General features: G+C 36.5%; 1 protein-coding gene across 6 annotated transcripts in view; it reads left to right on the forward strand.

Annotated features, from left to right (window-relative positions):
* Window positions 1-15,225, forward strand: part of AKAP6 (A-kinase anchoring protein 6) — a 487,418-nt gene that overhangs the window by 385,379 nt on the left and 86,814 nt on the right. For all 6 annotated transcript variants that reach the window (XM_053224350.1, XM_015073684.3, XM_015073690.3 and 3 more), the window contains 2 exons: window positions 6,064-6,210; window positions 9,261-9,485. In XM_053224350.1, the coding sequence (XP_053080325.1) occupies window positions 6,064-6,210; window positions 9,261-9,485 (372 nt within the window). The remainder of the gene's footprint in view (window positions 1-6,063; window positions 6,211-9,260; window positions 9,486-15,225) is intronic.

Below are 15,225 nucleotides of genomic sequence, written 5' to 3' on the forward strand. Positions count from 1 at the left end.
GGTTGCTTGGTTGAAACTAATTAAAGACAGGTCTAAATAGAAAAAGAAAAGAAAAAGGGATCAAAGGAATTACATTAGGTGTCAGGACGCTGTTTGGGGAGATTTATTTAGAATTTTGTAATTCTATTACAGGAAAAAGCTAAATTCTAAAAATGCCCATTTTTGCCCTAATTCCATATTTGCGTTATTTTTGCAATAAGATATGTGTCAACAGGCAAACATCTTGAAGAAATCATTTCGGCGTTGGCGCATTAACACATTATGGTGAAAAGAGAGGCTTGTGCTTTTCACGCAGAGCATTTCAGTCTTCAATTAATGTGAAAGCACTACAATGCCTATGCAACTTCTCTTGCCTAGTGGTGCACCATTTATCATTGCAGTTTTACATTGACCTTGACACCCACTTCATTAGAATAAAGATTGTCTACCATTTAGGTTACATTGTTCCTCTGCACAGAGACCCCATGCAAATTTCTGTTCAGATAGAAGAGCTGCGAGGCTGTCAGAGGTCATCTGCATTAAATGATTGCAGCTATTTTCCAACTGCTTCTTTTCATTCTACTCAATTCAGGCTAGGAGGATCAATCAAGTCCTCTGCCTGAAACAGTGGGACTGCTGGGAATATAACTGTTTTTGGTAGTAGTAGATATGCCCTAAACAGTATTAAATATTTAATATAAACTCATTAAAGGCCATGCAAAGGCTTCAGAAAGATATCAGATTTATAGAGAAATGTAAGGGACTAGAGAACCTTTAAAAGATAAATAGAAGGAGAATCAATTTTATAATTTTAGAGAGTAAGATTACAATAGTTCTTAAACTTAGTAAATCTTTTCAATGGAGACTTTTTTCTCACCCTTGACATGGGCAGGGAAGGGAGAAGACAGGCAGGCTTGGTGTTCTTAGGCAGTATTTTACAGGAAATCAGAATGAAAAGTTTTCAGTTCTTGGTGTTTTTAGTTTTGTTCTATAACAATGAATACCGTTCTGGGTATTTATTTTCAAAGGCTTAGGTATTTGTTATGTAAAAGAAATGATTGGAGAAATAAGTTGCCAGGTTTCCTACTTAAGTTTTCTGAGTGATATAATTGGAATTAAATTATTAATGGGAGATACTTTAAAAAAGATTGTTTTATGATCTTCTATTAGGGAATTTGCAATTCATTTTAATATTTGTAGTTTGATTTATATTAAAGATAATGCAATCTATGTCCAATTAACAATACATGGCCAATGTAATGTGATTTCCAGATCATGCAAATGGAATAAGCTAGAAGAGGGGGTAAAACTCAATTCTTAACCTCAGATGTAATTTGCTGTGCGAGTTCTGGCAATTTTAAATGACATTGCACTTTTTAATTTTTCCAAAGGCTCAGCAGCAAATTTATCCCAATCAAGAAAGCCTATTATTAATTTACAAGGACAATTGTAGGAGTCTTTATAATTTCTCTGTGCAATTATTTGCCATAAATTGCTGATGGTAAAATACAAAGAGTTTGTAAGAAATAACGACTCTTATTTGTCGTGGGCTCGAGCCGCCTTCTTCATTCTCGAACATCTTCCCAAAGTGTTGGTGAAATTGGCTCAATGTGAAACATCACATGCGTCATGAGATGCTGGACACTGGTGTTCTGGAAAAGGGGGCAACACCAGAGGTGCTGCAGAGACGACACTGGCCTCTAGCAGATTCCAGCATGCGGGGGCATGTACAGCTGAGCTGTGGACCCTGGACTTTCATATAAAAAGACTCTTTGTTCACCACTGAATGGCATTAGGCATGGACTTGCTGAGGGGCCACCATGAAGTCTCGCATGAGGAGGGCAAACACTAGCCAGAAAACACAATGCGGGAGTCATAGACAGACACATCTCTGCATTTTTGTGCAAAAATGCCTATTTTCCACATATAGTTTTGCTGGTAGTTTGGTGTTTTGGTGTGTTCCTACCATAGGCTTTCTTGTTAAAAGACTAAAATACATTCCCCCCCCCGCCCCCACTGTATTTTCTCTATCTGTTGTGTGTTTACAGGAAAGGAGATTATGCTGGATATACAGGTGTTTGTGGTATTACTTGGCACTTGGAAAGATATTCAAATTTGTTATTCTAATGACTAGATCATTTTCCTTGCTTAAAGTTTAACTCTTCCTAATATAAAGTCACATCAAGCCCAGTTAAAATATGGTATAGGATGTAAATACTTAAACCCCGAAGACACAGAATCAGACAGCCCTGTTCTAATAATCAAGAAAATTCTTTGGTTTAATTCTTGTGCTTCTCGTAGCCAAAACTTCACTCTCTGCTCAGCAATGTCTGGTCTCTTTTCAGCATAACCAACAGAAGCACCATACAAAAGTCTTACAATGGATGTCTTAATCTCTCTGTGTGCTTTTAGAGCATTATTTTGAATTCCATCATGCTGCCTTTTTTCTTTCCTCTTCTGAAGTTTTATTACAACAGCAGAATTCCCAGGGAGCTTTGGGGGCAAGGTTCACATAATATAGCCCTGAAGTTTTGCTTAGGTGGAATCCATCCCCCAATCCTGGCCATCTTTTGATGATCTTTCTATTTCAAAAAGATTCACTGGGTAGAATCGTATAGCATTAGCTGTATGTAGTTTATTTTCTATTTTTTTATTTACTAGACAGTGAGTATCTACAACCCTTTCATGATGCTTTCTTTCTCTGACCTCACCGTGACAAGGCATCTTGTTCTTTAACATTGAGGGAGGCAGAAAAATGCTGGAGTTTCTCAATGTGTGCCTTCTATACCAGTTTCAAAATGGCTTATTCTTCTGGTTTCCATGGTGACAATTAACACTGTTTCAAGGCATTGTTCCAGTCTCCATTTAGGCAGAATTTTTGGTGTGATTTTTAACAAAAAAAAAAAAAAGATTTTAGGAGGGAAAAGAGCCTTTAGCATAACTGTCAAAAAAGTTATCTCAATCAAGTCTTTATGCATTTCTAATTATATTTACTTCAGAAATCCCTATTTTACTGGCTTTGTTTTATAATTCAACTTTAGCGTTTGTACTTTTAAAAAGAAAGGACTGAGTGAGAATTTCTGAAAACTTCCTTAATTTTTAGTGACAACAGCAAGCTAACATTGGTGGTTATTTTTAACTCTGTTTTTAAAGTTTTCTTCGTATACCTTCTGTACACGTAGGAGTGGCATTTAGGATAGAAGTGGCCTGCGTTTTTAATTTAGATCATTCACGTATCTATTAGGAGGCTTCATTAGTCAAAATTGAATTGGCCAAGCAAATACACTTAATAATGTAAATATGCCCTTTCAATAGAGTATATTTTATTTTTGACTAGACAGAGAGGCCCACAGCAGGTGCTGTGGGGAAATTAAATACTGGATGCTTATTTACCTTAGCACTCAAGAAAAGCCATCTGACTTTAACTTCGTTAATCTCATTTTTGGCTATTGAAGAGTAGTCTCTATCATAATATCCCAGGCTATAGGACACAATGGGGCAGCCTCTGCTCACTTACTGCTGTGGGTGAAATGAATATGAAGATTAAATTATCTTCTCACCACAGGATAAAGTAGCCCTACTCGCTAGGATGACTGATAGAGCAGGCCGTTGATTCTCCCCGTCTGATGCTTCTGAAAAGATGTTGGAGAGAGAAGAGCAAAATGTCCTGAGCATGAACAAAAACAACGTTTGCATTATTATATACGTATACTGCTTGAGGTCTGAAATCATATCAGATTCAACCTTCAGAGTGCCTCAAAAATAAGAACAAATATTTTTGCCTTAAATTACATGACATTCTAGTATCTTTCAGGTACATACCAACACACCTAATAATTTGCTGGATTATCTTAGCTTTTATAGTTTGAAGGCATGGTCCATCAATCACATCTTTAATCAAGCTCTTTATACAGTAGGTTACGTGGGGACAAGACCAGGGAGAGTACATAAAGACAAGTTTTTTTAATGTAATAACCATTTATTAGAGGTTGCTGTGACTACTTGTACCACATTTCATAGAGAAAATTATTTTATTATGTCTAAAATTAAATTAATTGCTTTTTATATTTTTATTATTATAAGACTATTATTTTTATGGGCCAAATCTAAACTGTTCTCTTTCTTGACTGATCTGCTATGTGGGAGCCATTAAAAGTTGGGATAAAGAGAGGGGATGAGATTGTCACAAGTGACAGTGATAACTGGTTGAGGCTGCTCCCAGGTGGCACAGCCGGAGGACTCCCTCTGTCAGGGCACGTGGCAAAAGCAAAAGATGAATAGGACTCGTCTGCCTGCCCCAAATGCTGGTTTCCCCAATATTATGTCAAAGAAGTCTTACCAAATTAATTATGTAAATCTTTGTCGGCAGCATCATCTTTAGATGGGACTCTGATTACATAAAGCAGATTGCCCTCTCCTCAATCATCACTCTGATAAATAAAACACTATCTGGGTTTCTGGAATACTTGTTGAGTGTTTGGTCCAGAAAACTCGAGTGGCCAGTGTGTTTTTTAAGTATTGGAGTAACATGATCCTGGTAATTGCCTGCCATTAGAAAATGCAATCAGAATCTTCCACCTATCACAGGTCAAATTCTGGAAGAGTTCTCAAACAACCCTTGATTTTTTTCGTTATGCATATTCATGTAATTTTGGATACTTTGACACCCTGATCAACATTCATTAATACTATGAAATGCTTTAAATCACCTCATTTAAAACATTTTGTTCTGTGATCCACAAATGACTAACATTTGGAGAAGTTTACATAATACAAATGATGTGCATGCTTAGCGTAAATGAAAGATTAAAATAAGAAACTAAAAGTATGCAAACATATGCACGTAAATGCTGAGGATCTATTACCCAAAACAAGGATTTCACACCTTCTTTTCCTTTAAGCTGCTTCCAGTCGTATTTTAGTTTGGGATCATATACAATATCATGGTTTAAAGGTGAATAACATGCTTGGGCAGGTTTTGAACTTGCTGATTTGCTGATTTGCCCAGACAAAAGCTTTTCTTATTAGATCTGTTAAGGTGCTCCTCTTAGCTTGGTTAGAGCAATGGAGCAGTACTACCAAGAACCTTAGTGCCCCAACTTTTATGGCTCAAAGAAAAAAAATGGGGATTGCCATTATACTTTGACAATGTGCTGAAGTTGTAAAATATGTGTAGTATTTTAACTAGAATCTAGTTTTCAACTCAGAGGTGTTTTTTGTGTGTAGTACCTTTTAAAAATATAGCCACAGTCATTTATAGCTATTCATAATACAAGACTTTCTAACTATGAAGTTATCCAAATAGAGTTATTTGAAGAGAGTCACTATAGTAACTGCCATATTAAATGGCACTTACATTATCTCTAGCAAAACATCTTTTAGCAGAGACTCACTTGGCAGTTTGTTACAATACAATGTATATTGGGGGAGAGGGGACTGTAATCAATTGTGATGTTTGGGGACATTTTACAATAATCAATAAAGAAACATAGATTTGTAACCATTTCAAAGCTCTGGTTTGCTTTTTTCTCTATATAAGTACCTCTTCTTCAAGCCCATGCAATTTTTAAGTAAAAGAAAATGGGGAAAAAAGGGTTAACTGAGAACTCTGGAGACTTACAGAATAAGGAGGAAGTTTACACAATCTTTAGGGAACATTTTATTTGTACCACCCTGTACCACGAGTCATTTGTGGGGCAGACATGAGAGATGGGCAGCGCTCTGGAGCCAAATGTTGACCCAAATTAACTGTAACAGTAAATTTTCCTAGACCAGGTATTTTCCTACTTGGAATATTCTAAATTAAAGACCCAATGTTTGTGTAAACTTTACTTTAATGTGACATAAATTTTAGTCAACTAAATGGAATACCTTGGATGTTTATGTATGTGCGAGTAATATATACTTTAACTGTTTTCAGCAATATTGCTCAACGACTCAAGGTACTTAGGTTTAGCCTTCCCATAAATTTTATTGGAAACAAAAACTTTTAACCCTCATGAGCGTCACTAACTCTGTGCTCAAAGATTTGCAGAGAACACCTGTCTCCCTAATGATAGCTTTCCTTCTCTCTTCTCGTTTTAGAGATACAGTGTGGAAATGTCCATCAGGGACCTGAAAAAGACGGAGCTGCTTAGTAAGGTTGAAGCTTTGAAGAAAGGTGGCGTTTTACTACCAAATGATCTCCTTGAAAAAGTGGATTCAATTAATGAAAAATGGGAACTGCTTGGGGTATTTGCATTTTTATTACTGTTTGTAGGTTATGTGTACATTTTTTGTGTAGTGAAGTACTCTATCTGTCTGATTTCTAATTTGAAGCACAAATATCTCTCTCTTTCAATTCACTACCTACATTTCAAACAAGCTATTTATGCTATTATGAGGAAAAAACACTGCTTTTCCTTTTCTGTGGGATTTTTTTTTTACACTGAGCTTGTCTCCTCTCAGATTTTAATAATTTTGGTTCTTTAATACATACAAAAGTAAGTAAAATATGCAATGTATTATGGGTATGCACCAAGTGAACTATAATACAGTATATCTGATATACACTGACTGTCATGCTTGAATGAATGTTAATAGAATTTACTCTGAAGGTACATGTTAGAGACATCCACTGTGTAACTATTTACTGTACCCTTCAGATGAAAAGGGGAGTTGTCACTACAGCTTTCAAGTGACACTAAAGCCACCAAAACAAAGATGCAAATCTGACCCAAATCTGAATTGCAGAATGAAATCGGCCTCTGTTTTGTGCCTCAATTTCCAGCTCACTTTTAACAAAAGCCAAAAAAAAAAAAAGTTTCATGTAATTCATTTCACGCAATGATGGGCTGGGTCTCAGCCAAAGCCTGAGATGCAAGAATCTGGCAAAAAGGCAATATAGAGATTCTGTTACCCAGAGACCTGGATGGCACTGTGCACGAGACGGTACTGTCCTTTTGTTGGAAGACAGCTGAGAGAGAGAGAGGTTAGACTGTATTTTTTCATCAACTTCTCTCCTAAATTGCCTTCACTTCAAATCAAGGGTAAGCTAAATTTGTCAATTACTTAAATGATTAATTATAACAGCAAAGTATGGGTGGTGTCAGTTATGGAGCATAATTTTGCATGCCTTCCATTTCCTGCCTCTTTTTTTTTAATTTTAAAGAAATAATACTCCAAAAATATTTTGAATAAAAAGCTCTCCGTGTACCTTGATGACTTGGAGGATTGCCAGTGTTCAGTTTATGCCATACTTAATCTAGGTGATTAAAAAAACTGCAAGTTTAAATCCTTGCTTTCTCATCTAAATTCACTAGGCTCTACACTTGTGCAAAGTAACTTAAAACATGGAAAGTTTTTACTCTGACCTACTGTTACATTACTTTTTAATAGTAATTAATGGCTTCCACCTTATAATATGGTGATTTAAGTTGGAACCTACTAACTTGTACAGAATTCATTGATCTCCTGCAGGAGAAATGTGGTTAGCGTACGACATTTTTAAAGGGTTGTTTTACTGAAGAGATGAGAACAGCAACTTTATGTGTTTGATAGAAAGAGCTGTAGTTTAATATATCTGTTTCTAATTTGATAAATAACTAAACACAATCTTTTTTGAAAATTGTTTGATGGCACGTATATTGCTTCCTCAACAAAAATTTTAAATCAACATAATATTAAAGAAACAGAATATTTAGCTATCCTTCATGAGTCAGATACCCGAAAAACGGTTGCCATTTTGACAAAAATACCATTTGAATACAATATGCAGAGTTTTGTCATGATTTAGGGGGAGAGAAGGGGGGGAAGATTTTTAACAAAACCTGTGCTGCAGTAACACCACCAGGCATACCGCTTTAATTGGCATGATTACATTTTAATTGGCATGAAAAAAATTTAAAGACAAGGATTTTAACTTCTAACAATAGTAAAATAGAGGGATATGGTTTTTAATATTACTTTCATCTAAGGTGAACAGTGTGGAATGGAAATACATTAGAATGAAATGTCAGTGGTGCGTACAGTTTAATCTGTGAAATTTTGTCCCCTGTGCTGCATATTACTCTGTCTCAATTGCATATTAAACAACCCTATCAAGGCAGGCATTGGCATCTGCTGTGCTGACACAAATTGTGAATTAAATGAAATTGATGTCCTCTGTCGTATATTTATGAAGACGGACCATTCTCTGAAGTATTCTGTTTATGAAGAATTTATGATTGCAAACTGTTCCAGAACAAAAAAGTGGCAATAAATTCTTTTTTGTGACCCTACCCTCCAAGGGCATTGATTTCACCTCCTGCTGCTACTTTTGTTACAGCATAAAAACAATAGCTAAATCTGGATTCCACTGAGGGTCTTCAAATTATCAATATTTGCACCATGAAAATACAAGGGTGTTGCCAAGAAAGGCTGTTTTTCTGTTATGATCTCCTAAAGATACTATTTACAGAACACCACACAGAAAATGAATGTTTGTTGACTTAATTTTATCTGTGTTTTAAGCTTATTTTTGTAGGTTTGATTCATCATTATAGATTAACTCCTACTGATTCTCCAGAGTGTTTTCCATTAAAAAAAAAAAAAAAAAAGCCCTCCCAACTGCACATTCATGCCATAGTGGTTAATCTAAGAAGGCTTCTAGCATAGTGGATTGGGGCTTATTTTGACACATATATAAGAAAATCTAGCAACCAGAAATGCAAAGTGGTTAAGTGTGGGGTTGAACGATTTCCAAGTCAGGTAAAATGTGCCAACAGCACCGAGGAGGCTACCCCTTCTGAACAGCCCTCAGTCATATATGGTTTGGGGAATTATACTTTATGAAACAAAACAAAACAAAACAAAAGGAATTTAATTCTCCATGCATAATCTACTCCTGGCCTCTTTAGTATATTGATTAAACTCAGACTTCTATCTCCTGAAAATGTTATGCAGACACTAGTTTACTGTAAACTCCCATCATGAGAATTCAAATGAATTTTCATCAGTGTCCATGGTGAACCTTTCCTTCCTGTTAAAGGAAATTATAAGTGAATGAGGTCTTCTTAAGCCTCTGGTGGTGGTCAGAACAACATACATGGCTCAAGAATTCGAAAATCCTAAATGGAACAATGAGCTAATCTGAACTGAATGTCAGTTGTGAAGTAGCAGGTGCAGCCGGACACCTTCCAGGTGGCTCTTGTTACCAGCCAAACTGTGATATGTTTTTGGTACCTGAGCTAATCTATGTTTTTGTTTTTTTTTTTTGTTGTTGTTGGTGTGTTTTTGTTTTTGTTTTTAATCCAATGCCTTAGAAAACCCTAGGACAGAAGATCCAGGACACAATGGCAGGGCACAGTGGGTCTGGTCCACGTGACCTGCTCTCTCCCGAAAGCGGAAGCCTGGTAAGGCAGCTGGAGGTCAGGATCAAAGAACTGAAAGGGTGGCTAAGAGATACAGAGCTTTTCATCTTCAATTCCTGTCTGAGACAAGAAAAGGAAGGAACAATGAATGCTGAGAAACAACTGCAATACTTTAAGGTAATAAAAAAACAATCCAAGTTGATAAAAAGCTTTCTTTATGGGAGGGATGAAATATTTATCAAGTACATAAAGTATTATACCCATGTATCTATGTATCACTGTGCACTCAAATGTTTCCTTGAATTTATAGACACCCTCCACGTTTCTTGTACGCCACTGTCTGTGTGTGTATAAAGATGAACATTAAGCATATCAAATACACATTGTATGGGGGGGGGGAGTCTCTGCTGCTTGTGTGTTTTGTGCAGTGCCTGTGGAGGGAGGGCTTTGATAAATTAAAAGCAGACCAGCAAACACTAAAGATTCCTGAGGACTTTGAAAGGCAGACCTAAATGTTCCATAAATAATGTGGCTAAAAATACTTCCATGAAGTGATATGATAAAAGCACATGATTTAATTGAATACCATTAATGCTAACAAAAAGAAACATAATTTTTACATGTGAGAGTATCAATTATTTATGGAGGGAGGAAATAAAGTAAGAGGTTCCTACATTACAGGCATATTCCACCATAGAAAAATGCCAACCTTAGCAACACAGCTATGTGTGTGTTCACTGGACGTCCACGAAAAAGCATGTACCTCATTTGTGTCCATGGTTTATGCACCATCTATTCAAAAGCAGTTTAAAATTCAAATATTTTCTTGTATTGCCTATGCTAGTCTATTCCCTTTGAATCTTCCTGTAAGTGCAGTGATTATTTAGGCTCTGGCTGTTATCAGTCTGAGGCTCTGGGGTTACAGGATATGAACTTGGTGCCAAGAAACCTTCTGGCATAAATAGTCTCAAAGAGGAGAAAGGAGAAAACCAAGAAGGAGAGAACTTCTTAGGACCAAGGAATTGTCCCTTTTCGATGCTTTCCAGGACCAGGTTTTATTCACTCCCAGCCCCTCCCCCCACTGCCATCCCCTTGCAGCCCTGCAATCTTCCAACTGTCCATCGTAGAATTGAGTCACATGTTGGCTCCCTTTCCGTCTGCCACATAAGCAGGCTCATGTTGCTTACTTGCATAGCCTTAGAGGAGGAGCTGTCAAAGGTAAGGCCACAATACTTCCCAATAAACTGTCTGCATTACACACCTACAAATTGCTTTGGTTGAAAACCTTCTCTTCTGCCGCTGAACTGACAAGACCAAACTGGAAATGAAATGAAAGCCTCTTTCCAAGGCAAATAGGTTTTACTCTCTAAACTCTAATGTCCAGAAGATTTGTTATTTCATCTCTACTTGTCTTGCCCTAACCCCCATCGCAGGAGATGGAGCCTTCTGGTATTTCCCTGTGTTACTTGAACATAGCATGCACCTTATAAAGCATCCTGGTCATTAGTAGGCTGGATGTTGTGAAATATATTTTTTCTCCACAGTGTCTATGTCACAGCATTAATGAACCAGTTAATGACCCCAGCCAGCTGTGTGACCTTGGTCATGTTCCTTATGTTATCCCTTGGTGCCTCAATTTCTTCATCTAAAATATGGGATGCTGATAGTATTTATCTCACACAGTTATGAGTTTATATAAATTATTACTTCTGCTTTTTGTGTAATGGTACATTTAAAGGCCAGAAATCTCTTAATATTATAAACCCAAAAATGTTATACAATAATTGGAAATAAAAACAGGAAGTTTGTTATTACAATTATTTATATACCTACACCATATCTTATAGATATTTATAAACAACTCCCCCTCCCATGTTTGTTGTTATTATTATAAATGTAAGAGTGAGCTGTTCTGCATTCATTTTGCTGACGCTTCCAAAAGACATTAGCTTTATGCTTTAGCTTTGTATAGTGTCATGATTTTCAGCTATCCTAGTAACAAATTTAAGAGAGTTTAAGAAACAAAGGAGAAACAGTGAGAGAGAAAAATCTCTAGACTTCCAGATCAGTAGATAATTCCTAGGTGTCCTAGTCATTTGCTAATGCTTTGTAGCCACTAGGGAAATAGTCACTACATCTGAATCACTATTTACCATGTGCATTTTAGTGCCTGAAAATAATCCTAGGATTTTTATTTCAAAAGTGCCAGAGACTATCATACGCTCTTTGCTGTTTTATTTGTTTTCCTCAAAGATTGTTTTTTCTTAGGGCATTTTTATATTTTCAGTGTCGCTGGTCATCAAACTAATTGCTTTTGTACCCCATTCTTACATATTTAGCTGGTTTTAAAGTAGGTATAGACATTTTTCTATCCTGCCCCTCCCACAAGAGGTAAGACTTTGATGATAATGTTCATCTCTCTATCTGATTTTCTAGCCCTATTCCATCCCCTGCCCTCCTCACCTTAGATAATCATGAACCCCATATTCTTTGTGCCCTTGCTTTCCTTTGATAGGAAAGAATATTTTTTTTATTTTATTTGTTTTTAACTTTATTAAAAAGTAATCATGCTGTGTATTATCTTTTAGGTTTCTTTTTTCATTTAATATTGTAATGACAGGATTCATTCATGTCATTGAGTATGGCTATAATTCATTTATTTTGATATTTGTATGATATTCCATTGTGAATATATACCTGTATCTAATTTAATGCTAATAGCAGCCTGTGAAGTTGGTATAGCATCTTGATTTTGCAGGTATGGAAATGGCCAGTTGAAGGTTAAGTTTTGTATGTCTAAGGCCAGAATGAGTGGTGGAATTAGGGTTTTTTTTTTCTTTTGTTTTCTAAACAAATTGTAAGTTTTTTATTTATTTTAAGAGAGAGAGAGAGAGAGAGCAAGCAGGGGAGGGGCAGAAAGAGGGGGAAAAGGAGAGAATCCCAAGCAAGCTCTGCACTATCAGCATCGAGTCCTACGTGGGGCTTAATTAAACTCAGGAACCATGAGATCATGACCTGAGCAGAAACCAAGAGTCAGAGGCTTAACCAGCTGAGCCACCCAGGCGCCCCTAGAATTAGGTTTAAATCTAGGGCTGTCTGACTCTAAAGTCTATTCTCTGAACTACTATGCAAAATTGATATTTATTGATATTTACTGAATTCCCTTCAATGCTGGATGACTCAGAGAGAAGAACAGAACAGAACTAAATGTCACTATTGCTTTGCGGTTGGTTTATCAGTCACAATCTTCAGCAACTGGGCCAGAATAGCAAATAGTTTTGGCTATTGAAGATCTTGGGAGGTGAAAGTATTTGTGTTTTTATTTTACAGTTTTATACTATATCAGTGTAGACCTTTATTTTTGTCATGTGTCACTTTTTAAATTGAAACTTTCAAAATTTTTGAGATTATGGAGTCTTGATAGTTCTCTATAACCTGAAACTTGAGTCCCTTCTAAAGTTTTGACCTTGAGGAATTTGATCAGATGAGCTAAGTGGATCTAGCATGATGGCACTTCTTTTTTGTTTTTTAAGAAAGCTTTATGCCTGTCTGTTGGAATAAATGTCTTTCCTAGCCAGAATTTTAAATATTTCTGAGCTGTTTACTCTTTAGTGCTTAGTGTATGATTAATCAAGTGTTCTGTATATTATCACGTTCATTGGAAGAATCAAACCAAATGTTTGTAATATAATAATAATGTAACATAATGTTTATAACCTGTCAAAATCATAATTGATAATAAGCATATGCAGAATAAAAACTTTTTACTTACCACAAATCCAAAGAACAGATACCCTCTGCCTTTTTACGTGATAAAATTTCTCAGATAGGAGTTATTAAAGAATCTTCATGTGTGGAACTCTTTGCCACAATTTGACTCTTCTTGGGGGTTCCCAAATGTCTACTGCTGTCATTGGTCACATGGAAGACAGGATTTATCCACGGGATATAGCTTTATGATTCTCCATTCTCTATAATCTCAGGCTTTTAATGGAACAAATTCCTTTATATGACACCCAGAGTAATGATAGATAAGCCACAGTGCACTACCCAGGAGAACGGGTAGGAGGGTGCTGCATATGAAAAGGAAAACCTGTCCCTTTGTAGACAGAACTGTTTCCTTCTTTGAGTTTGGTCTGGGATGAGAGAAAGGATCAGGATCTTAAGTTTTCAGAAAAAGGGAAAAAGCAATTGTGGAATGTATTCTTTTTCTTTAAGGCAGTAAGTGTGATACATGTGGGATTAGACACAAGGTGAAATTCTACCTAAGAAAGAAAGAGTCAAAGCCCAGCATGGGGAGATACATGAAGATGTGAACCTGAGACCCTTGGGACAGAAATGCAAAATTGTCAAGGAGTGAACACACCATTACAATAAAATGTGGAAGGCACGTCAGAGATTTCATGAGGTCAGCTGGCAAAGGGCCCCTTAGAGCTGTTTGCATGCAGTTTTAATGCCATTGGCTGGAAAGCACTACTTTTTAATGATGGCCCTTCAAAGAGAAAATAATTACCTAATCATATGTTTATTGTATTCCATAACTAAATTCATTATTCTAAAGACTCAAATTGGGGAGAAATTATTCATTACCAGCCAGAGGAGGCTGCAGCACTGGACTGGGCCCAGAATCAGCCTGGGAAGGACAAGTTTAGAGTTGCCAAGAGGCTCTGTCATCAAGAAGGTGAATGAATGAGTGGAATAGATTTGGTAAGCTTGGCAATGATTAATGGCCCAAATTTGCTTAGCAATTTAAGTTTGACCAAGCACTTTTATGCAAGCTATTATACTTAAACTTTAGACTAATTACTAATTATGTAAGTTGAAAATTGTGGTCACTTCCTTAAGGATGTTTTTATTTATTTTTATGAATGAAGAACTTGGAAAGTCAACATGACTTGTTTGAATCCACATAGCAACAAGGAGCAGAGACAGAGCAACAGCCATGGTCTTTGGGTTCAAATTCCAGTATTCTCCCTGTCACTCACTGATCCTTCAAAATGAACATTGAAACCTTGTTTTACTCTAAATCAAGGGTTGGCAAACATTTTCTCCAAAGGCCAGATAATATAATCTCTGTCACAGTTACTCAACTCTGCTGCTGTAGTGTAAAAACAGCCACCAATAATATGTCAATGAATTAGTATAGTGTGTTCAATAGAACTAAGTTACAAAACTATTTACAAAAGTGGACAGTGGGTCAGGTTTGGCCATCAGGCCTTAGTCTCCTGACCGTGCTCTAGATTACAAAAATTATCACAAGCATGGCAATGGTACCATCTGCATCTCCTTTGAGGAAAGGAGGCCATGTGGGAATTGCGGTAGAAGGAGACAAAATGTTCTTTAATAATTTTAACAATGACACGATGACAACTGGTACTTATCACCTGCTCATAGGATGTAAGTCACAGTTTCGAAATGTCTTACCTGCATTTGCCTATTTAATCCTTACCACCATCCTGAGGCAGGTAGTTTTTTATTCTGTATTTATAGATGAGAAAGCCAAGGCAGGGAAAATTGAGGTAATTTACTTAAGGTCATTCAGGTAGTAAGTGTTAGAGCCAATAGTCAGACCTAGTAAGTTTATTCCAGAATCTGCCACTACTTTGTAAACTCAATAGTCCCTAGGTCAAAGATCTACAAAACACACATCAACTGGTAGCCTGCTCTCACCCCATGTCTGAATACTTGACAGCCAGCTGAAGGAATCAGCAAATCAATGGTTGAAATCTTAGAAATTAAAATTTTCAGGGTACAGTCTTTAAAAGGATTTCAAATTAACTATTAAATGTGCAGCATTACTAAGTAATTACTCCGAAAAGGGATATCACTAATGTACTTAAAAAAAGAGAGAGGTAAATAAAAGAGCTAAACACAGTTCTCATGCTTTAAGAAACATTTTCTCAAATCTCACTGTAAT

Source organism: Acinonyx jubatus, chromosome B3 (assembly GCF_027475565.1).
Source record: "Acinonyx jubatus isolate Ajub_Pintada_27869175 chromosome B3, VMU_Ajub_asm_v1.0, whole genome shotgun sequence".
Classification (NCBI taxonomy): domain Eukaryota; kingdom Metazoa; phylum Chordata; class Mammalia; order Carnivora; family Felidae; genus Acinonyx; species Acinonyx jubatus.